Source organism: Ursus maritimus, unplaced genomic scaffold (assembly GCF_017311325.1).
Source record: "Ursus maritimus isolate PB19 unplaced genomic scaffold, ASM1731132v1 scaffold_8, whole genome shotgun sequence".
NCBI lineage: Eukaryota > Metazoa > Chordata > Mammalia > Carnivora > Ursidae > Ursus > Ursus maritimus.
This window is the reverse complement of record NW_024426996.1, coordinates 56,674,673-56,700,258: the sequence shown is the minus strand read 5'-3', so window position 1 is coordinate 56,700,258 and position 25,586 is coordinate 56,674,673. Positions and strand designations below refer to the sequence as shown.

Genomic DNA, 25,586 nt, shown 5'->3' with positions numbered 1-25,586 from the left:
AGGACCTGAATAATCTCTGATAGAGTGCTATGATTCAATAAATGCACAATAAGTATTTGCTGATTAAATGAATCCAAAATACAGTTTGATTTATTTCTCTTTTGATGGAGTAGAAAATGTAATTTTTGTATAGGAAACAATGGTTCAGAGAAGACGGCTGCCAAGACTGGCAGAAATGAAGATAAGAAAAAGTCATCTTTTAAAACAAAAGATTATATGGGATGACTGGGTGGTGAAGTCAGTTGGGCATCTGACTCTCGGTTTTGGCTCAGGTGGTGATCCCAGGGTAGTGAAACCAAGCTCCGTGTTGGGTGGGCTCTGCATTTAGCTTAGAGTCCGTATGGGATTATCTCTTCCTCTCCCCCTGCCCCTCCCACTCATGCTCTCTCTCTCTCTTTCTCGCTTTCTAAAATAAATAAATAAATAAATAAATAAATAAATAAATAAATAAATCTTAAGAAAGATAAAAAAAGATTATAAAAAAGCAACATATACTGAATGGAATCACTATTCCCAGAAATTCTCCTCCTTCAGGAATGATTTGTAAAATAAATAACCTTTTTTCATTGTTTACTAGTTGCCAGATACTGTGCCAACCTATTTACATGCATTTTCTCATAGATGATTATAACAAGCCTGTATGGTCCCACCAAATAGCCTAATTTACAAATAAAGAAAAACGGGTGTAGTGAGGCACAATACACGGACATACATACTTGATCTTTGCCTGAAATGTGTCCAATCTTCACTTTTAATCCCAGAAATAATATACTTTGAAGAAAGGAGTGCCTGGAATATAATCAATATAATCAAAACAACAGCAATCTTTATCTTTTCCAGTTTTGTTCCTGCTCACCTGGAAACAAGCAATCATAGCTGTGTTAGGTTGAGGAAAAACTGGAGATTGGCAAATAAATTCTTACTAGTGTCAGTCAAGGCCAGTGGAGAAAAGCTTTGTCCTGATCCTAGAAAACCTGCCCTAGATTTGTGAATGAGAATAGCCCTATTTTATGCAAGGATGTTAATCTATGTTAGTTAGTTAATCTATGTTAATCTATGAATCTGATTTTTCTTTTGTTTCTATGTTATCACCAATAAACACTCTGCTTAATAGGTTGGTCACTTTTGTAAATTTATTTTTCTAAATTCTACTCATAGATGCTGTTGATTATATTTTCATGCCGTTTGTTAAGTTTTAGTTTTAATGGTAAATACAGGTGTATTTCTACCTGCCTATTTCTCGGCACCTAATTTAGTTTCTTGAGACCATGAAGTTATTTCGGTCTACAAGCTAACTACACGTTTACACAGAGCTATGAAGACACCATTTGTTTTTTTGGTTTTTTTTCTTTTGTACCTTTGACTACTTTTGACCACAAAGACACCATTTCTTATATTCCTTTTAGCTATTTGAGATGTTAAATGTTTTATACGTATATAACAATTATGTATCCCAGCAATGAATTCCAAAAGTGTCATTATGACTGCTCAGTACTTTTGATTTTAAGTTAAACTACAGTAGGAGAGCTCTATAAATATTCTTCACTGTTAACTACAGATATCACAACATTTTTAACTTAACCTGAGTTAAACTGAACATTTCTTCAGCTTTCTTTTTAAAAAATAAGCATTTTCATGAATTATTTTATTTCTGCAATTCTTATTGGTTATATTTATATCAACATAATTATTAAAATTAAGAAGAGATTTTTTTGTTGCTTATCAAACATATGCTTTGAAAATATATAATATATTATTATAATGGACTCTGTATGGTTATTTATTGATACAATAATGTTTTGTAACCAACAGCCACAAAACCCACATGTTTAAAACAATAAGCTCTTTTAAGCTTTTTCTTTTAAGCTCACACAAGTATAGGCTGATTAGGAGACCATCTGGTCTCGGGGGCCTAGAGATACCAACACGTATACCTGTAATTAGAGGTCATTCACCTAATGAAATCACTCAGTGTTTTGTTTTCTTGGCCATACTCTCTCACTTGTTTGGGGCCTCAGTGAAGATCTCTGCTAGTTCTCCCCTAGTTGGTCCCCCATTCTCTACCAGGCTAGCTCTCATTTACTTGTTCTCAAAGTGAAGTCAGAGAAGCAAGAAAAATCACATAAGCACTCAAGATCCCTGGAGACCTGGTTTGGAAATGGAATATTGCCACTTGCTCCATACTCTCTTGACCATAGCAAATCACAAAGCCACTCCAACTTCAGAGATTCAGAAAAGAAGATCCAACTCTTTCAAAACTACAATGTTATATTATAGAGGGAATAGCGACAGGGAAGATGTAGAATAGGGGACATTTTTGTAATCAATTTTGTTTTCATTAATTTTGGTAGATACTCTCTGAATACTAATCTTTGAAGAAAAAAACATGTTTCTGACAATATTCACAATTATATGTCTGTGTGTATATTTTGTTTATTTCTAGTTTAATTTTTATTATTTCTTTTCTATGGTTTTTTCGGAGTTCTTTTATTAATAGTTTACTAAGTACCAAGTTAGATGCTTAACTACTTAATTTGCTGCTATTTTTCTTTTTTTATATTTAAACACATTTAAATTCCCATATAATAACAATTTAGCATCATCTCATAAGTTTTGAGGAGCAGTAATTTTAAAATACTTAATTATAAATATTTTCTAATTTGAAGTGTGGGTTCTTTTTCGATATAAATTATTTATTAGTCTATTTTAAATTTCAAATATGCATTTGTAAAAAAATTTAACTTTTAAATAGTGTTTTCTAATATGAAGACATTGAATCCAGAGAATGTAGATTTAATCACAACATAGACGATTCTCACAAACATAATTTGGAACAAAGTCAGAAAGCACAAAAGAATACATACCTATGATTCCATTTATATAAAGTTCAAATATAAGCAAAATTATCCTTTATCCTTTGGGAGTATGTAGTGACTAGGTCGTGGCGTTAAGGGTGGTTTTGAGAATGCTGGTAATATGTTTTACTTGATTTAGAGTCTAGTGACAAGGCAGTTGGTAATTTGTGAAAATTCATCAAGCTGTATATATTTGTGGTTTATGCACATTTTTGTATGTTTGCCACACTCCAGTAAGAAGCTGAAAAATCTCAATGAATTTGCTCATAGCAGAGTTTATAGACAGAGCTGAAGAGAATTAGTAGAATAAAATATAAATTTAAGTAATTATGAGTTTGTAGCACAGATTCAAAGAGAGAAAATTATGAACAAGAGGTTATACATGTGGTGAATATCTCTTCTCATGTGTGTCACTCCTCCCATCAAGACAGAGTCTAGTTCCTCACTGCTTGAATCTGGTATGGCCCTAGGACATGCTTTGATCAATAGAATGTGGCAAAAGTGACATGGTTTTACTTTCAAGTCTGCTATTTGGGAAGACTTGCAATCAAATAGTCCATAAGCTGCTAGCAGGTGCTAGGTGGATTCAACACGCTTACACAGATTTAGTCATTGAGAATACAACCAGACCAAATGATTTTACCCAGCTTGTAACTTCTGGTATAGCAAGCAACTTGAATTTCATGCTGTCATTGATCTCTCTTGCCCCCCAGGTTCTGTAGGGATGATTCAAAATGGGCCTCGGTGAATTCTGAGCACACAGCTAATTCGTTTTCACTTTTGGAACCCCAAGTTTAGGAAACCCTGAATTTCATAATGTGCTGCCAAAAAACTTGCCCAAACTTTGTTCCAAAGAAGACATGGTATTTATTACTCTGGAATGTAAGAAAATCTTCTCTGATAGCAAAGTATTGTCTTGTTTTATCTCCTTATACAAACATTTTTAAACTGGCCATAAATGCCAAGCCACATAAAAAAGTAAGGGATTCGTGGAAAATTGTTTCTCATCAGCAACTTCCTAATGCTCCCATAATGTAAAAAGGACTAATCTAGCATCTAGAGGAGGGCATGTGAAATATCAGAAGCCACTCCCTCTGAGAACTCTTGTATAAATAAATAAAGAAACTCAGTTGAATTCAGCCCAAATTGCTGATTCACATATTGTGAGCAAATAGTACACTAAGTTTTTTGTATGATTTGTTACCCAATATTAGGTAACTGAAACAAAGATGTCGAGTTAAGATTCATAAAAGGAAATATCTCAAAGCACAGTTGGCTACTTTTCCGAATAGTCATGGATTATTTGTACAAAATGATTATCAATAATCTCCTTCTTCTTCTATGACAATTTTTGTAAAAATACTTTCCAGAAGTTATTTGGAAATACATATATATTCCTGCAAATAAAACATTCTACTCAATAGTGCTTTATTATCAGTGCTTAAGTTATAATTAAAGAAAAACATTTTTATAGATACCATTATTTTTTTCACTAAAATTTTGAGCCACTGAGAATATAACTATCAAACCTGTGTGAATACATATTCATAGCATCTGTATTCATTTGATATAGACCTGGTGAGTCCAACTGTGAGTTTTTCTTTTGCTTCGTGGCAGAATGAAGTGGAACACTTGAAGCTTGTTATTATGGAGATTGTTCTTTTATTTGTTCAACAATCATGAATTGTTCACAGTTAAGTCCCTCCTGTGATTCTATGGTTCTTCCTTCATTGCACTTCCTCTTTCGCTCTGCCCCCACTACATTAAGCGCACTTACTGTTCCATAGTGACCTAAGGTGGTTACTTTTCCCCAAAATGTTCTTTTTGGAAGAACTGTGTACTAAGCTTCCTTTTATCCTTCAGCTCTTTGTTCAAGTATCATTGTGACAGACCCTCCCTCCTTGACTCCTCAGTTTCATCCTCATCACACCCTATTATAATCTCATGCTTTTCTCCATAGTACTTTATCACCACTAGCAGACAACTTTTTAAAAAATATTTTTTGTTTGTTTCTCTTTAGTAGTTGTCTCTTTCTCTGAAAATAAACTTCAAAAACAAAAACAAAAACCCATGCGCTTTTGTTTGTTCACCGTAAGATGTCTAGTGGTTGAAACAGTTCCTAGTACAAAGCAGGTGCTCAAAAATGTTTGTTGAATGAGTGAATATATGAATTAATGGAGTACAACCAGCTTCTGTTATTTTAAAAAGAATCCCCAACACCACAGTAGTATAATAAAAGTTTATTTGTCTCATTTGTTAGGGGTTCTGACATGTCTTCTCACTTCAGGAGCTGATGGATACTGAACCATCATACACATTGCTGCCATGTAGCAAGGAAATGAGGGTTAAGCAACCCACACACTAGTTCTTAAATTCTCCCACTCAGAAATGATAAAGAGAAAAATCAGTCATACATCATTGGCCATGGTAGGTAAATTGTATCTACCATGTGCCAAAAGAAAAGAGGCCGTGATAATGACAGAGATGGTTTTTGTATATGGTGGTTGGAGAACACCTCTCTAAGAGAGTAACCTTTGAGTTGAACTCTAATTTATTACTGGAGGCTGACAGCTGTCATGTTCTAAGACATGATTGAGATCCCAGTTCTATGTGATCTGTCATAAATGAATAGAGTTCTCCTAACCTCTTAGTGTTGCTGCTTTAAATAAAATAATTCATACAGAGCACTTAGCCATTGGAAATGTAATAGAAATTAGTCTGGAAATTAGTAAATACTCAAAAATGGTATCCATTATTGATACTATCTACCATTTGAAACCATTTTGAATTAAATGCTGTCTTTCTTAAAACAGTGAAATATGAAAGCATATCTAAAAGGAGTTAGATCAATGCTAAGTGGATTTTGTCATTAAAATGGCCATCCATGGTTGTAGGATAATCACTCAGAGGTAAGTTTTGAAACATGCTTGGTTGAAGTAGGTACATGCTGATTAACATGTAAGGTAAGTAGTTCTTGAACCAGAGCAATGATGGGATATATTGAAGCAAACAATTTTTTGAAGACCAGGCAACTAAGACTTGCCAGAAATACAGGGTCAAATTTTATTCAGATTTATGTTTTATAACCCATCTTTGCCTGAGGCATTAGCAGGAATATGTTGTTCAGGGGGTGTCTGGGTGGTTCAGTCAGTTAAGCGTCTGTTGATTTCACCTCAGGTCATAATCTCAGGGTCATGAGATGGAGCCCCACCTCAGGCTCTGTGCCGAGTGCGGAGCCTGCTCAAGATTCTTTCTCTCTCTCTCTTTGTCCTTCCTTCCTACTCGTGGACTCTCTCAATCGCTCTCTAAATAAATAAATAAATAAATAAATAAATAAATAAATAAATAAAATAAAAGAATATGTTGTTCGGTAATAGTAGTTCATTCTAGAGACAGAAAAGACTATTAAAATATCTTTGATTACTTTTAGGTAGATCACAAATTCTACAAAGATGATCATGTATGGACATGTGCTATAAAATGGAATGCTTTAAAAAGATTAATATGATAATATAAATAATTGTATAATGCCAAGATGTCTACTTTAACAACAGAGAAGAAAAACATTGGTATTGGATTACAGGAGGAAATTACAAGAAGAGAACCTTGAAATGATAGTTTGGAGGAAATTTTGACAGGTTGCCTCTATAGTAGTGATAGGAGATGATGAATTTGCATGCAAAAATAAATAAAAGAAAGTAAACCATAACATTCTATGCCTCCTATATTGTTTTAAACTCAATAATCAAAGTTGAAAGTAATTAGGCATGTTGGTTAAACACATGGTACTTATTAATAGAGTAATTAACATAGATCTCCGCAGTAAGGTAAGAATGTGTATATTAATACTTGATTTATTATGCAAGGATATTATGTTGTTTAACTCATTGGTGGAAATCATGAACGTTACTACAATTTAGGTCATATATTTACTGGAAAGTTATGTTGTACAAAGAAGAGTTAAAAAGAGGAATAAGATCCAAAATCGTTGCCTATAATCATATGGTACTAATTAGTGTTTCACTAACACTGACTATTAAGGAGCACAGTGTGACTTACATTTCCATTTTGACTTAACACATTTTATCTAGGTGTTTAGTTGTTCATGGGTATGAGAATTTATTTTACCATTCACTGAGATCTCAGTTGTAGCTCTGATATTTCTGACTTATCTGAGCTTTTTCCACCTCAAGTTTTAGGAAAAAAAAAATTACCATTCCTCAAAGCACTAAATTACTTTTAGTATTACAATTTCTAGTCCTTTGTCTCTCCTTGATCCTCTGACATTTTTTTCATGTCTCCTCTTGTAGTGCACTTAAGCAGAGCTATTTTGATTAAATAACTCCCCAGAGGACTGAGATTATAATACAATAGTCTCCCAAACAGGTTATTCTTGAGTACATATTGCCATTATGCAGTGCAGATATAAAATCAGTATTTCATAAATGCATGTTTCTATGAAATCTGCCAAGTAGATGAATATCTCTTTCATTGTTCCTGACATCATTGAATTATAAATAATAAAGTGAAGCTCGAATTGTTTATTTGCAATGGAACAGCTCTGAGAAAAATTTCACTTATCAATGATATAGTAACCTCTAGGAAAGACAGTAACTTTAAAATTATAGTGAACATGATCTGAAATAATTTCCCTTAAACTGGGCAATTGCTCAGAATTGCCATAAATCAATTCTCCAAATCCAATAGAGTTAGAATGAGTGGTGAGCACATTCTTATTCAATTCTTTTTTTTAGATTCAATCTGCTTCAGTATTTTGGAGTTAAGATGGCATAAGATTGGTAAAAATGATTACTAATTAGCACAATTTCACCACGGCACAGCACTTCACTATTAGTCAAATAATTTACTCTTCTGAGAAATTGGTTTGCACCTTCTAAAAACAGCTCCCAGAGAAAGTACTCTTCCTTCTTTATGTCAAAAGATTACTACCATCATGCATTTGGGAAATTTCAAATTTTAAAGTAAAACATAAGATGATTTAATTGAATCTTCAGAACTCTACTTTTTAAGTAAAATAAAGCCAAAGATAGAATTTTTATCAGAGTGATTAACTATTAATCTCTTCTCATTTTTCATGTAGGTTGACTTTTAATAAGGACCACTGTATGTTAAATCTTTAGCATATAATGGGCCTATGAAGCCTGACACCAATTTTAAAATTCCCATTTCATATAGCTATCTACTCCCCTGGCTTCAGAAACAATGAAAAATTCCTGATAGATTTTTTTTAAAGATTTTTATTTATTTATTTAAGAGAGTGTGTGAGCATGAGAGGGAGAGCATAAGCAGGGGGAGAGGGAGAGGGAGAAGCAGACTCCCCACTGAGCTGGGAGCCCAATATGGTGGATCCCAGGACCCTGAGATCATGACCTGAGCTGAAAGCAGACACTTAACCAACTAGGCCACCCGGGCACCCCAGATATTCTTGACAGATTAAAAAGAAACCAAAACCACAAAGTTTAAGTTATGAAAGAAAAATAAGTTCTCGATATCTAATGTACAACTACATGGCCATAATTTACAATAGCTTACTATATACTTGAAATTAACTGAGATAATAGATCTTAAGTATTGTCACACACACACACAAAGAAAAAGAAAAATATTAACTCTATGAGGTGATGGGCATGTTAATTAGCTTTATAGTGGTGAATGTTTCACAATGCATACATATAGCAAATCATCGAGTTATACACCATAAATATACACAATTTTTAATCAGCAATTATCCTCAGTAAAGCTGATAAAAATTTATAAGTGAGCAAAACTGTAAATCAGTGACAAAGGACAAAAAACCATACTTCTTTAAGAAATAAATCACTTAGAAACTTTTTCATGTTGTATATTTTCTCAAAGTGATATCTTTTGAAAAACAAAAATCTTAATGTCCTTTCTAGTTGATTAATTGGAACTCAACCTGGCTGTTTATTTTGAGAGATTTAATACACATTGGCAAGAGTTTAGAAACTTAGATTTGTCTGTTTTAAATCTCTTTCTTCTATTAGGGCAAATAATACCAAATAAAGAGAATGATAGGGAAATTGTAGAGTTATCAAAGGAAAGTCCTTTTTGTTATTTAGCCAATTAAACTAAAAGTAAAATTGGGAGTTTTATTTTGCTTGCTATTTTCTTACTTAAAATTAACAGCTTAATCGTGGTTGGGTACCTACCTAATTTTTTGCATGAAAGGATATACTTACTAAATAACGCATTTCCAAATTTTTATCAATTTTGGGAGAGGGAACGGTGCAAGAATTTTCCCATCGCAAGATATGCCAGGGACACTTAACTAAAAAATGTTTGAAATGTACACTTAGTTTCTAGAATTTCCTGAGCTGATTATACATTAATGATGAGTAAGATCAATAGTAAGAAGGAGAAAGTGATTTCTTCAAGGATACAATTCCCCCTTTTTTTTTTTGAAAAAAATTAAAGCAAAACACTACTGTACCTGATTCATCTCCCCTGACAGGCCAATATCGACACCAACATACCTGACTTTCACCAATCCTTCATCATTTTCCCTGTGATCCTACAGCTATTACCGTCTCTTCTGACTTGACCAAACAAAACATTGAAAAAGAACACTTACTGTATATCTAAATTAATGAAACCAGGAGTGGAAAAAGAAGCACTATGCCACTTGAGATATTTTTGCTCTCATAAAAGATAGAGGTGCTCATGAGGTCAAGAGCTCTTTGGTTATAACTTCCAAGCATTCTAGCAATAAGAAAAAAAATCCTCTATTTTACTGTATTTCTTAAAATTCTTCTTCTTTTCTTTTTTCTTTTGTTCTTGCTCTCTCTCTCTTTTTTTTAACTATTCTATTTGTAGCACTATTGAAAATATACTAGACACAAAAAATCAACTTTCATTTTTCTCTCGGCTGAACATAAAAATTCTGAATATTTTCACGTCTATCTCTTATCATTGATCATTTTGCTCTCAGTCTTGGCAAAATGAATATTGAAAATTTTGTACATGATAGCATGTTTTAAGTACATTTTACTCTTTTAATTTTACATTAAAATGTGCTTTCTCTTTCTCACCAATTTGTTTCATACTAACACTGAAATGTAAAGAAAAAATGTGTAGAGAATGACATTAAAATTCATGTAAATTTAAGATATTTATCATTTGATATTCCCACTATCATTGTTAAGTTCATTTTACTTTTAATCTTAGCTAAAATAATATCTAATAAAATTGTGTTTTTCCCTATAAAACATTATCATATCATTAATTTTATGGCAGAATTATTTTAATATACATATATTGCAAACCCAGTGTGCTTAAAATTGCAGAATATTTGTTCCAAAGCTGTGACTTCAAGACTTTTATCTATTTGGGTTTAAAATATTGGACCTTCAAATATTATTTTGAATAAATGAAGATAAAAGTGAAAATCAAGGTCAGATATGGAATCTAAAGTTATTAAAATTTACCTAGTTATCCATTGCTCTGAATAAATTTGGGATGGGAAGTCATCTTTTAGGGAAAAGAATTTGAGGATGTTCGGGGCACCTGGGTGGCACAGTCATTAAGCGTCTGCCTTCGGCTCAGGGCGTGACCCCAGCATTCCGGGATCCAGCCCCACATCAGGCTCTTCCATTGGGAGCCTGCTTCTTCCTCTCCCACTCCCCCTGCTTGTGTTCCCTCTCTCGCTGGCTGTCTCTGTCAAATAAATAAATAAATAAGAATTTGAGGATGTTCAATATACTTAAAAATATCATTTTGATACTGATATTGTTAATAGCTTGTTTTTTTCCCTCTCCCTCTAGGCATGGATCTTATTTTTTTATTCTGAATTCATGATCCATATCCAATTAAAGTAGAGTTATGTAAGATAATCCAGTTTTCAGAATAATTATTGTTTCACAAGTGACATTTGTTAGTTCCTGACATAGGCATATCAGAATTTTTCCTCATAAGTAAACACTCTTAGCATGTAAAGATATTTAGTAAAACAATCAAATTTTACAATCTTATCATTGTTTCTGTCATTATTATAAAACCATTATAATAAAATTCATTTCACTTAAAAATCAAGAAAAATAATCACAACATATTGTCCATATTCTATGTAAAATAACTTCCATTTTTCCACAGATTTCCTTTCAGACTCTGCCTGCATGCATGCATGTTTTACATCATTACTTTTGTACTCAATATTTTTGTTTTCATTTTAGATTTGACCTTGTCATATCTTCCCTGTTTTCCAGTTCCTGTTCCTGACATACTTGTCTTTCAACAGTAAGTCTGCTATCAACCAGTTTGGTTTTGCCCAATGTGAGAACTCATGACTGCCTGGCCATCCCAGAGTAGCAGAATTTTCTACCCCATGTAACTGACTATTCACATGCCTGACTGCTTTCCAGTTCAGGCTAAATTTTGGTACACTGAAGTCGAAGGGTAGAAAATAGGTCACTTTGGTAAAGTGTTTATTTTGAGGTATAGGCAGTTTAAAAACAGCAAATGCAGGAAGAAACCTTCTCTGAACTCCCCTTATCTGCCTTAAGACAGATCCCCATAACGAACTCGGTTGTCATAAACCCCCTGGAGTTTCACCAATTCTTAGACTAGTAGTGACACCACACACACACACTTTTGTCAGAAAAATCATACTTTTCATCAGTCTTCCAAGGACCCATTCATCTTTCCTAAAAAACACTCATTCTCCCCTAAGAGGCCTATGCAACCCCTCCCCTTTCCTTATTAAGATGGTATTTAATTCTGAATTCTAAACCAATTCAGGGACTTACTCACTTTTTCTGTGTATCTCCCATGTATACATGAGGTACACATGTTAAACTTCTGTTTGGTTTTCTCTTGTTAATCTGTCTTACATTAGAAGGGCTCAGCTCAGAACTCAAAGAGTAGAGGAAAAAATATCTTTCCTCTCCCAGAATATCTGTGTGCAAAATTACTTTATGTCTTGCTCTAATATCCTATATAACCACATTCTGGCATTATCTTCCAGAAAATACATAAAATCAAACCTGTTTTCCTATTTTTATAATAATGAAATTCTTAAAATTGAATTTAAAAATACCATTTGCAATAGCATCAAAACTATGAAATAGTTAGGGATAAATCTGGCAAAACATGTTTATGAATGCGCATGACCTACACACTGAAAATTATGAAACACTGAAGAAAGAAATTAAAATAAGTGGGAAAAAGCTTTTTCATAGATTGGAAGACTAGTGTTAAGATATCAATACTCCCCAGATTTATCTATAGGTAAATTTCCCAATCAAAATCCCAAAAGGCATTTTTATAGAAATTGAAAAGCTAATTCTAAAACTTAGAATCCGCCAACATACAGAAATTAAAATCTCCAAAATAACCAAATAACTTTGAAATAGAACAAAGTTAAAGGAGTAACACAACCTAAATTGTAGACATATTATAAAGCTACATTAATCAAAACAGTGTGATATTGATGTCAAGATAAACAAATAGATCAGTGGAATTGAGTGCTCAGAAACAGACCCATACAAGTCTATTTCAGACTTCTTTTAAATCATTGACACTGATTTTTGTCAAAGGTAAAACAGCAATTCAATGAGCAAGGCAGTCTTTTCAACAAAAAAATGCTCAAGCAATTGGATAATTATCGCAAAAATATGATACTTTTTAATCCATATTTCACACTATACACAAAATTAACTCAAGATGAGTCAAAGACCTAAATGTAAGACTTAAAGCTGTAAAACTTTTAGAAAATACACAGAGGAAAATCTTCATGATCTTGAATTATGGGGAGATTACTTAGCCATGACACCGGAGGTACAATCTGTTTTTCAATTAAAAAAAAAAAATGATAGTTTGAAAGACAGTGTTAAAAGAATGAAACGCCAAACATTGAGGAGCAAGGAGTTAAGATGGCTGAACAGTAGGGGAACCTGAGGCTTGCCTCATCTCTCAAAAACAGCTAGATAAATACCAAATCATTTAGAATACCCAAGAAATCATTCTGAATCTGAGACAACGAACTGCAGAACTAGAGGGAGAGTAGAAGCCGCATTGTGGAAGATAGGAGGTACGGATACATGATTCCAATGAAAAAAGAATCACAGGTGCTGCAGAAGGAAAGGAGACTTGATCTTCAAGAGAGGAGAAAGAGAGATAGAGGGGGAAACAGAGAGAAAGTGGTGTGCAGGGGATTACACAAGAGAAACACTTCTCCAAAACCATTGACTGGGAAAACTAGAGTGGCCAATTATCACAAGTTTTTACAAGCAGGAAACTGAAAGTCTGAAGTTTTAGAAGATTGCACCACCACTGGGTGGAGCCTGGTGGGCATAGCTCCTGGGGGGGGGGCGCAGAGGCCCTGGAGGGGACTGCATGCTCTGAGGATCCCATGGGTCACCCTGGAAGAGACAGTTCCCCTTCTTGGAGGGCATTTGGGAGAGGTGGCACAGCCTCTCTGGAGACAAAAGAGCTGGGAGGTGCCAATGTGCTGCCCTATTCATTAGCATAGGGACAGATATGGGCTGAGGGCAGCAAACCTTGGTGCCAGCTTTTTGCTGTGTTTTACCATTAACTGTGAACCACTGTGTGGTTGGGCGACTATTTTTCTGGGACTAACTGGCACCACCCACAGTGTGGCAAGACCTTCCCCCAGAGAATCAGAGCAGATCTGTGCTGCATTGGATTCCTAAAATTTGGAACTTTGAAACCCAGCCACATGTCTGAGATAAAACACAGGAGTGCTGTGCCACCTAGCATGCAGACAACTCAGACACAGACAAAGTGAAGACAGGGCTCTGACAGAAGCCAGGCACATAAGAAGGGAGTTTATTCACTCTTCTGTGAGGGTTTCCTGAGCGTGGCAGGTGCAAATTTCCTGCTCTGGGGTGGAAAGAGCAGGCAATGCCATTTCTCCCCCACCCACCCGTCAGAACTGACCATCTTCAATGAGCATTGCAGCACACCAGTGGAGGCTGGAGCTGCTGACACCAATCCTGCCTCCACCCCCTGCCCCCACACCTTTTAGGTGCACCTTTACTAGGACAAGAAAGCCTGAGAACCTGTGCAGCTGGGACACCTCTGTGGCTCAGTCAGTTAAGCATCTGGCCTTGGCTCAGGTCATGATCCCATCATCCTGGGATCAAGATGTGCATCGGGCTCCTTACTCAGCAGGGAGCCTGCTTCTCTCTCTACCTGTCTCTCTTTCTGCTTGTGTTCTCTGTCTGTCAGTCTGTCTCTGACAAATAAATTTTTTAAAATCTTAAAAAAAAAAAAGAACAAATGCAGCAGGCCCCTCCCTCAGAAGACTAGCACAAACCCCTCAAGCACACCAAGTCTACTGATCATAGAGTACTGCAAAGCTTCAGCTCTAAGAGAAATAGGATCTAGCCTCTTTTAATAAGCAGACCAAAACACACCTAGTTAAAACTTGCCAGATAGTGGACAAGGTCCAAACACTCCCCACTACAGGCAAGGAGAAACTCTGCGGAGGACTGACCTGAGGGAAAGAGCAGCCAAGACTCAACAGAACAGCACACACTCTGAAACACTTCCTGAAGGACCTGGCCCAAGACAGTATAAGAGCTCTTCTTAGTATAGCTATTACTCTTAGGAGAAGGAATATAATAGGCTTTCATAACACACACACACACACACACACACACATAAAAACTGTGACCTAGACAAAATGACAAAATGGAGGAATTCATCCCAAAAGAAAGATTGGGAAGACATAATGAATGAGGATTTAATCAAAAGAGTTGTAAGAAAGATGCCTGAACCAGATTTTAAAACAACCATCATAAGGATACTAGCTGGGCTTGAGAAAAGCATAGAAGACACTAGAGAATCCCTAACTGCAGAGATGAAAGAACTAAAAACTAGTCAGGCTGAAATAAAAAGTGCTATAACTGAGATGCAAAACTGATGGATGCAATAACAATGAGGATGGATGAACCAGAGGAATGAATCAATGATATAGAAGATAAAATTATGGAAAATAATGAAGCTGAAAAGAGGAGGGGAAAAAAAGTATTGGATCACAAATGCAGACTTCAGGAAATTGGTGACTCCATAAAGTGTGATAACATGGTATCACAGGAGTCCCAGAAGAAGAAGAGAGGGGAAAAAGTTTCAGAAGGTTTATTTTAGCAATCATAGCTGAAAACTTCCCTAATATGGGTAAGGAAATAATCATCCAAATCCAGGAAGCACAGAGAACTCCCATCAAATTTAACAAAAGCCAGCAATCACCAAGACATTTCATAGTAAAATTTGCAAAATATAGAGATAAGGAAAGAATCCCAAAAGCCGCAAGGGAAAAGAAACCCCTAATTTACAAGGGAGTACAAATTAGGTTTGCAGCAGATCTATCTACAGAAACCTGGCAGGCCAGAAGAGAATGGCACAATATATTCAACATGCTGAAGGGGGAAAATATGCAGCCAAAAACACTTTATCCAGCAAGACTGTCATTCAGAATAGGAGAGATAAAGAGTTTCCCGGGCAAATAAACACTAAAGGAGTTTGTGACCACTAAATCGGCCCCAAAGGAAACATTAAAGGGTACTCTTTGAGTGGGAAAGAAAGACCAAAAGCAACAAAGACTAGAAAGGAGCAGAGAAGATCTTCAGAAACAGTGACTTTTCAGGTAATACAATGACACTAAATTCTTATCTATCAATAATTACTCTGAATGTAAATGGAATAAATGCTCCAATCAAAAGACATTTAGTATCAGAATGGATAAAAAACCAAGACCGATCTATATGCTGCCTATGAGAGACTCATTTTAGACCTAAAGACACCTCCAGATTGAAAGCAAGCAGATGGGGAATTATCTATCATGCTAATGGATGTCAAAAGAAAACTGGAGTAGCCATATTTATTTCAGACAAACTAGATTTTAAACCAGACTTTAATAAGAAACAAAGAAGGGCACTATATCATAATTATGGAGTCTATCAAATAAGAATATTTAATAATTATAAATATTTATGTCTCCAACTTGGGAGCACCCAAATATATAAATCAATTAATAACAAACATAAAAAACTCATTGATAATTATACAATAATAGTAGGGGACTTTAACACCCCACTCACAGCAATGGACAGATCATCCAAGCAGAAAACCAGGAAGGAAACAATGGCTTTGAATGACGCTGGACCAGATAGATATAACAGATATATTCAGAACATTTCATTCTAAAATAGCAGAATACACATTCTTTTTGAGTGCACACAGAACATTCTCCAGAATAGATCACACATATTGAGGCAAAAATCAGCCTTCAATAAGTACCAAAAGATTGAGGTCATACTATGCATATTTTCAGACCAAAATGCTTTGACACTTGAAGTCAACCACAAGATAAGATTTGGAAAGACCACAAATACATGGATATTAAAGAACATCCTATTAAAGAATGAATGGGTGGGGTACCTGGGTGTCTCAGTCAGTTAAGCGTCTGCCTTTGGCTCAGGTCATGATCCCAGGGTCCTGGGATCAAGCCCCACATCAGGCTCCCTGATCAGTAGGAGGTCTGCTTCTCCCTCTCCTTCTACTTCTTCCCCCAGCTTGTGCTCTATCTCACTCACTCTCTTTCTGTCTCTCAAATAAATAAATAATATCTTTTTAAAAAATAAATGGGCTAACCAGGAAATTAAAGAAGAAATAAAAAAATATGTGAAATCAAATGCAAACATAAACATGGCAGTCCAAATCCTTTGGGATGAAGCAAAGGTAGTTCTAAGAGGGAAGCATGTAGAAAGAGGCCTTCCTCAGGAAGCAAGAAAAGTCTCAAATAGACAACCTAACCTTACACCTAAAGGAGCTAGAAAAAAAACAGCAAGTAAAGCTTAAAGCTAGAAGAAGAAGAGAAATAATAGAGATTAGAGCAGAAATAAATGATATAGAAACAACAACAAAAAATGCAGCAGAACAGATCAACAAAACTAAGAGCTGGTTCTTTGAAAGAATTAACAAAATTGATAAACCTGTAGGCAGACTTATCAAAAAGAAAGGAGAAAGGACCCAAATAAATAAAATAATGAATAAAAGAGGAGAGATCACAACCAACATCACAGAACTACAAACAATTATAAGAGAAGATTATGAATATATGCCAAAAAACTGGGCAATCTGCAAGAAATAGATAAATTCCTCGAAACATACCAATTACCAAAACTGAAACAGGAAGAAATGGAAAATTTGAACAGAGTTATAACCAACAAAGAAATTGAATCAGTAATCAAAAATTTCCCAAAAAAACAAAGTCCAGGCCCAGATGGCTTCCCAGGAGAGTTATAACAGACATTTAAAGAAGAGTTAATTCCTATTTTTCTCAAACTGTTCCAAAAAATAGAAATGGAAGGAAAACTCTCAAACTCCTTCTATGAAGCCAACATTACCTTAATTCCAAAACCAAAGACCCCATGAAAAAGGAGAATTACAGACCAATATCCCTGATGAACATGGATGCAAAAATTCTGAACATGTTACTAGCATATTGAACCCAACAATACATTAACAAAATTATTTACCATGATCATGAGATTTATTCCTGGGCTTCAGTTTTGGTTCAAAATCCATAAATCAGTCAACATGACACACCACATTAACAAAAGAAAGGATAAGAACCATATGATCCTCTCAATAAATGCAGAAAAAGCATTTGACAAAGTACAGCATCCCTTCTTGATAAAAACCCTCAACAAAGCAGGTGTAGAGACAACATACCTCAACATCATAAAGACCAAATACAAAAGACCCACAGCTAATATCTTACTCAATGGGGAGGGGAGATTGGGTGGCTCAGTTGGTTAAGCATCTGCCATCAGCTCGGGTCATGATCTCGAGGTCATGGGATTAAGCCCCACATTGAGCTCCCTGCTCAATGGGGATTCTGCTCTTCCCTCTGCTTTGCCCCTCCCCCCTGCTCATGCTGAAGCTCTCTCTCTTATGCTGTCTCCCTCTCTCAAATAAATAAATAACATCTTAAAAGAAAAAATCAATCCCAATGGGGAAAAACAGAGAGCTTTTCTTCTACAGGCAAGAACAAGACAGGGATGTCCCCTCTCACCACTGTTATTTAACATAGTACCAGAAGTCCTAGTCTCAGCAATCGGGCAACAAAATCAAAAAATCAAAGGCACCCAAATCATCAAGGAAGAAGTCAAACTTTCACTCTTCACACACAACATGATATTCTATGTAGAAAATCTGAAAGACTCCAGCAAAAATTTACTAGAACTGATACACAAATTCAGCAAAGTCGCAGGCTACAAAATCAATGTACAGAAATCTGTGGCATTTCCATGCACCAATAATAAACAGCAGAGATAGAAATCAAGGAATTAATGCCAGTTACAACTGTACCAAAACCCATAAGATATCTAGGAATAAACCTGAAAAAGAGGTAAAAGATCTTTATTCTGAAAACTATAGAACACTTATGAAAGAAATCAAAGATGACACAAAGAAATGGAAAAACATCTCATGTTCACAGATTGGAAGAACAAATATTGTTAAAATGTCTATATCACCCAAAGCAATGTACACATTTATTAAAATCCCTGTCAAAATACCACCAGCATTTTTCACAGAGCTAGAACAAACAATCCTAAAATTTGCATGGAATCACAAAAGACCCCAAATAACCAAAGCAACCTTAAAAAAGAAAAGCAAAGCTGGAGGCATCACAATTCCAGATTTCAAGCTATATTACAAAGATGTAGTCATCATGACAGTATGGTACTGGCGCAAAAACAGACACAACAATCAATGGAACAGAACAGAAAGCCCAGAAATGGATCTGCAACTATACGGTCAACTAATCTATGATGAAGCAGGGAAGAATATTCAATGGAAAAAAGTCTCTTCAACAAATGGTGTTGGGGAAACTGGACAGCAATGTGCAGAAGAATGAAACTGGACCACTTTGTTAAACCATCCACAAAAATAAATTAAAAATGGATGAAAGACCTAAACATAAGACAGGTAACTATCAATATCCTAGAGGAGAACACAGGCAGAAACCTGTTTGAAACTGGCCATAGCAACTTCTACTAGACATGTCTCCTGAGGCAAGGGAAATAAAAGCAAAAATGAACTATTGGAACCTCATTAAGATAGAAAAGTTCTGCATAATGAAGGAAACAATCAAAAAAACTAAAAGACAACCTTGAGAATGGAGGAAGATATTACCAAATGACATATCTGCTAAGGGGTTAGTATTCAAAATCTATAAATAACTCACCAAACTCAACACCCAAGAAATAGATAAATAATCCAGTTAAGAAATGGGCAGAAAACATGAACAGACATTTTTCCAAAGAAGACATAGAGATGGTTAACAGACACCACCCCAAAAAAATGCTTAACATCACTCATCATCAGGAAAATATAAATCAGAACCACAATGAGATACCATCTCACACCTGTCAGAATGGCTAAAATTAAGAACACAAGAAACAACAGATGGTGAGGATGTGGAGGAAGGGGAGCACATTTACGCTATTGATGGGAATACAAATTGGTGCAGCCAATCTGGAAAACAGCAAGGAGACTCCTCAAAAAATTAAAAACAGAACTATTCCTCTACCAGGCAATTGCACTAGGTATTTACCCAAAGGATACAAAAATACTGATTTGAAGGGACACATGCACCCCAATGTTTATAGCAATGTTATCAACAAAGCCAAATTATGGAAATATCCTAACTGTCCATCAAGTGATGAATGAATAAAGAAGAGGTGGTACACACACACACATACACACACACACACACACACACACATATACACACAATGGAATATTATTCAGTCATAAAAAGATGTGCAGTGAAGTAGATGGAGTTAGATTGTATTGTGCTAAATTAAATAAGTCAGTCAGAGAAAGACAAATACCGTAGGATTTCACTCATATGTGGAATTTAAGAAACAAAACAGAGGAACATAGGGGAAGGGGAAAAAAGAGATAGACAAGGAAGCAAACCAGAAGAGACTCTTAACTATAGAGAAAAAAACTGAGGGTTGATGGAAGAAGGTGGGGAAGGTGATGTGTTAAATAGATGATGGATATTAAGGATGGCACTTGTTGTGATATGCACTGGGTGTTATATATAACTAATGAATCATTAAATTCTACACTTGAAACCAATTTTGCCATATACCAATTTTACCATAACTGAAATTTAAATAAAAACTTGAAATAAAAAATCCAACAATTGACTGAAAGAAAATATTGTAAAGCATATATTGGATAAACACATTTTATCTAGAATATGTAAAAAACTTTTAAGACTCAACAATAACAACAACCCAATGAAAAATGGCAAAATACTTAATTTAATATTTATTTATTTTTTTATTTATATATATATTTTATATACATATATATGTATACATACTATATATATGCATATGTGTACACACATACATACACATCAAAATCTAAAAATTGAAAGTAACTCTTATGTTTAGAATTAACTGATTATATTTAAAAGTACAGACATTTCTTAGCAATGATTTCTCCAGAAATTGGCTGTAAAATGTTTTCATAAAGAAGTACTGAATGATATAATGTGTAATATTTCAAGTAAGCTACATAGTGCTTACTCAGCAAAATGTTCCATTAGAGTATTTAGAGATTACTAACAAAATACATACATCCAAGATAATGCATATTGTACATGTTATTTTTTTCCAATTAAATGACCAAATATTTATAAAAGGTGACATGAAAATGCAGTGGACACCCATATACACACTAATTTGATAACCCATTTTAATATTCTGCTGTAATTTTCCCTGAAACACTTATAGGTCATAAGAATATCCATGATAAAATATATGAGCATAAATAAATCACCAGGAAATTATGACAGATTCTCAAAACCAGACCTAACAATTGAAAAATAATTTTCAATCTTGTTCATGCCCAGTGAATATTTGACTGTCCCTGATTATCCCCCAAATATATTTTTTCTTTTTTTGTGTGTTCAAGCAGGCTGCAATCAAAGACAACTTTACATTTGATTATCTATTAAGCTTTATACAAAATTCAATATACATTCATGCTAGAAACTCAACAAAGAGGTAATAGAAGGAAATTTCCTCAATCTTACAAGTACCTGCAAAATATCTGCAGCTAACACCATACTTAATTATGAAAGGCTAAATACTTTCCACCTAAGATCACCTAAGACAGAAATGTCCTCTATCACCACTCCTATGCAAAATTGTGATGGAATGCCTTGCTGGTACAATAAAGCATACATAAACAAGTGGGATGCAGATTAGAAAGAAAAATAAGACAGCCCTTTTTTGAAAATGAATGATTGCCCAAATAGAAAATGCCAAAGAATCTGCAAAACAACAATAACAAACTCCAAGAACACAAAAGCGAGTTTAGGTCCTAGGGAAAAAGTTTATATAAAGCATTCAGTCATATACTTATAAGCCATTAATAAATGACTGGAATCAAATTTTTTAAAAAAATATAATAGCACAAAAAATGAAAGTTATTTAGAAATCTAATAAATTTGATGCAAGATCTGTATGCAGAAAGTAAAAATATTGATGACAGAAATAAAATATCTAAATAAGTGGAGAGATGAGCCATTTTCATGGATAGAAAGATTTGATATTTTTAGTATGTCAATTTTCCCCAATTTTAATGCCATCCTATTCAAAATGCTAGCAAGATTTTTGTAGATGTAAGAAATTTGATTGATATTTGAATGTAAAGTATCATTCAGTTGCTGGTCTCAAAAGTATCATTCAATTGCTTGTCCAAATCCTATTTTGTTATGTAGTGTTATCCCTTTAAAATCTAAACTATGTTTTTTTTTTTTCTGAATTTTTGAAGTGGAAACATAGGTCATTAATTTTAGACCTTATTTTCAAATATACATTTCTAATGATACATATTTCTTTCAAAGGAACAGTTTTATATCCCTTCCAATGATTTTTATATATGCATATATTTGTTAAATATTATTCAAGTGAAATATATCTTTTGTGATTTATCTTTTATCTGTGGATGATAGAGAAATGTGTTGTATAATTTCAATATATTTGTAGTTTTTCTGGATATATTTTTGTTATCAATCTGTAATTTAATTCGATGTGGTCAAAGATAATGCTTTATATACTTTTAGTCCTTTTTCATTAAGTGAGACTTGTTTTAATGTTCTGAACAGAATATGACCTATCTTTGGGAACTTAGAATATAAAGTAGAAAAAAAATATGTATTCTTTTTTTGGTGCAGAATTAAAAAAAATATCAAATGACCTTGGTGATTAATAATTTAATAAACCTAGTAATTATAAATAGCAATTATAATTAGATCTTCCACAAATATATTGGTTATTTTTGTTTAGGTGTTATGAGATGCTTCAGATCTCCTGTTCAGACTGTGAAATTCTCTATTGCTCTTTTTAATTTTATCAATGTTTGCTTTATGTATTTTTATACCTTATTATTAGTAGTTTATTTGTAACTGTAATGGTCCACTGATAAATAGGCTCTTTTATCATTATTGCATGCCCTCCTTATTTGTGGTAATTATGTTGATGTCTGTTATAATCGGTATTAATATAGTCACCTTGACTTTCTCATGCTTCTGATTTACATAGTGTAATTTTTTTTCTATCTATTTAACTTAAACACAAATGTGTATTTATATTTAAAGTGTATTTTTAGTAGAAAGCTCTAGTTGGACCTTGTTTATTTATCCATGCTGATTACCTTTGCTTTTTAATTTGAATATTTAGACCATTAACATTTAGTGTAATTGTTGATATTGTTAGATTTCACTCTATTATGTTAGTGTTTATTTCCTGTCAGTACACATTTTTGTTTCTTTGTTTTCCCTTTCCTGTATTCTTTTGGACTATTGTTTTAGAATTCCATTTATAATCATTAACTGGATTTTTCAGTTATGCTTCTTACCATTAAATTTTTAGTGGCTGCTCTAGAGATTACAATATACATGTTTAAATGTTCACTGTGAATTCAAAGTTAATATTCTACCCCTTCACTTAAACATAGGAAATCCTGCAATCATATATGTGTTCTTACTTAATGCACCCAAGCTTTATAAATATAAAATGTATTACTTCTGTATACATTGTAAGCACAGAAATCAAGATTATTATTTTTGCTTTAAAAAGTAATAATGCATTTAGGAAGATCGGTAGGAGAAGAAAGGGACAAAGAAAGGGGGTAATCAGAAGGGGGAATGAAGTCTGAGAGACCGTGGACCCCGAGAAACAAACCGAGGGCCCCAGAGGGGAGGGAGGTGCGGGAACGGGACAGGCCGGCGATGGGCAGCAAGGAGGGCACGCATGCACGGCGCGCTGGGTGCCACACGCAACCAATGAATCATCAAACTCCACATTAAAAACCAGGGATGCACTGTATGGTGACCAACACAATACAACAAAAAATATTATTATAATAAAAAATAAAATAAAAAATAAAAAGTAATAATGCATTTAATCAAATTAGAGGAAGATATATTTTATATTTATCTGTGTATTTACCATTTCCAATATTTATTTATTTATGGAAATCTGAGTATCCTTTGGTATTATTTTCCTTCAGCAAGAAGAATCTTCTTTGGCATATTTTTTTTAAAGCATGTCCGATATTGGAAAAATGACTTTCTTTCTGTTATCTGAAATGTATCATACCTTCATTTTGAGAGATAATCACCTTGGGTGTATGGATATATAATTGTGGATTGATTTTTTTGTTTTGGTTTGATTTTTGGTTTTGGTGCTTTCTTTGTTTGGTTTTTGCATTTTAAGTATGATGTGCTGGTCAGTTCTGGCCTCTAGTGTGTCTGATGAGTAGTCCCTGGCCTAAGACATTCTTTTCTGCCAATATTAGTGGATTGTTTTGTTTCTGGCTGCCTTTAAAGTTCTCTCTCTCTTTTTTTTTTTTTTTCGGTTTACAACAGTTTGACTATGATGTGTGCATGTGTGATTTTCTCCATATTTATTATATTTGGATTTAATTGATCATCTTTTACTTGTAAATTTATGTATTTCATATAATTTTTAATATTATTTTACACACCTGAAGCTAGGTTCATGGGTTTGGTTTTTTTACTTTTTTAAAAAAATCTTAGATGCTGTGTTTTTCAGTTTATATTTTGTTTTGTTTTGTTCTTTTTTATGTTTTCTATTTCTGTGGTGAGATTTTTAAAAATATTTTAAATTTATTATCTTATATTTCCAACATCTAAGTGATCTCAGGGCTGTTCACTGTTAATTGCTATTTTTTTCCCTTGTGTATAGGTCAAATTATCCTTGTTCTTTTTAGTTTGGATAATTTTGGATTGCTTCCTGGATATTGTGAACATTATTTTGTGGGTACTCTGGATTTTGTTGTACTATTCTTAAGAGTGTGTATGCTTTGTCTTAGCAGGTAGTTTGTTTGGTGTGATTCTAACTAGAAACTGTCACACCTGCAGTGGGTTGCAGCACAGTTCTTCATAAAATCAGCCTCCTGTTGTCCCAGGAATATGTAGTTCAGGGGCCATACTAAGACTTGGTCGAAATTTATACACCATATATGGAGCTTCCCTTCCTCTGGATTTCTCCTTTATGGATTTGCCTCTCACTCTTCTGTGACCCTTGTGCCTTGGATTTCTTTCCTTAGACTTTCCAGTGAGAAAGACAGAGTCTTCCTGTTGGCTTGCTTTCTCACATCATGCATACAGGTCATCTGTAGATAAAACCACACACACACACAAATTAAAAAAAAAAAAAAGGGAAAAAAAAAAACCCAAAACCTTAAACTTTCCTCCCTCAGCAGTTTTGTTTTGTTTTTAATCTCAAGTCCTTTTCAAATCTCCTTATTTCTATTTACCCTTTAGGGATTTCAGACATTTTAAAAAGTATTTCCTGTATTCCGTAGTTATTTTTCATCTGTTTGTAGGTCAGGTTGTAGAAGCTTATTTCTTTGTATCCAAATTGCAATTCAAACAATAATGTCTCAAATCGATAGCCATCAAAGGACTCTATTAAGAGTACGAACAGGGCCAGATTCATGGCAGGGCAGACATTTAGAAACTTTCTTCCCCTCTTTGACCAAGTTTTAGTTGAAAGGAGTGCATCTGAAACTGTAACCAAAGGAGGTATTATGCTTCCAGAAAAATCTCAAGTACAAGTGTTGCAAGCAACAGTATTAGCTGTTGGACTGGGCTCTAAAAGAAAGGGTGGAGAGATTCAACCAGTTTGTGTGAAAGTTGAAGATAAAGTTCTTCTCCCAAAATATGGAGGCACCAAAATAGTTCTAGACACAAGGATTATTTCTTATTTAGAGATGGTGACATTCTCAGAAAGTATGTAGACTGAAATCATTATTAAAATGGCATGAAGTGAACTTGCCCATTCCAGTGAAGTTGTGAAATCTTTCATCATGTAAATAATTTCCATGTCTCTCTTTTATAATGAACTAATGGTATCCAAACATACAAAAAAAGGACTCTTTGTCATCACTTTGTAGTAACAGTTTTTCAGACTCCAGTGATTTTTCAAAACCAATAACAATGTGATCATTACCAAGAAAAAAAATTTATATTTTAAATAGACTCATCAACTTTGGGAAAGACACTCAAGAGAGAATATTGGACAAGATAATATCTCCTATGTATTCTTTTTTTAAAGATTTTATTAATTTGACAGAGAGAGACACAACAAGAGAGGAAACACAAGCAGG

The 25,586-nt window shown here is 34.2% G+C and overlaps 1 protein-coding gene across 1 annotated transcript; it reads left to right on the top strand.

Annotated features, from left to right (window-relative positions):
• The first annotated feature begins 24,812 nt into the window (after window positions 1–24,812).
• Window positions 24,813–25,423, top strand: LOC103658394 (10 kDa heat shock protein, mitochondrial-like). Its single transcript, XM_040625485.1, has one exon. It carries the CDS (start codon window positions 24,915–24,917, stop codon window positions 25,215–25,217), a length of 303 nt encoding a protein of 100 aa, XP_040481419.1. The 5' UTR covers window positions 24,813–24,914; the 3' UTR covers window positions 25,218–25,423.
• Window positions 25,424–25,586: the final 163 nt, after the last annotated feature.

Bases quoted from the DNA above. Each gene is read 5' to 3' on its own strand.
- LOC103658394 (XM_040625485.1), top strand. From the start codon at position 24,915: ATGGCAGGGCAGACATTTAGAAACTTTCTTCCCCTCTTTGACCAAGTT.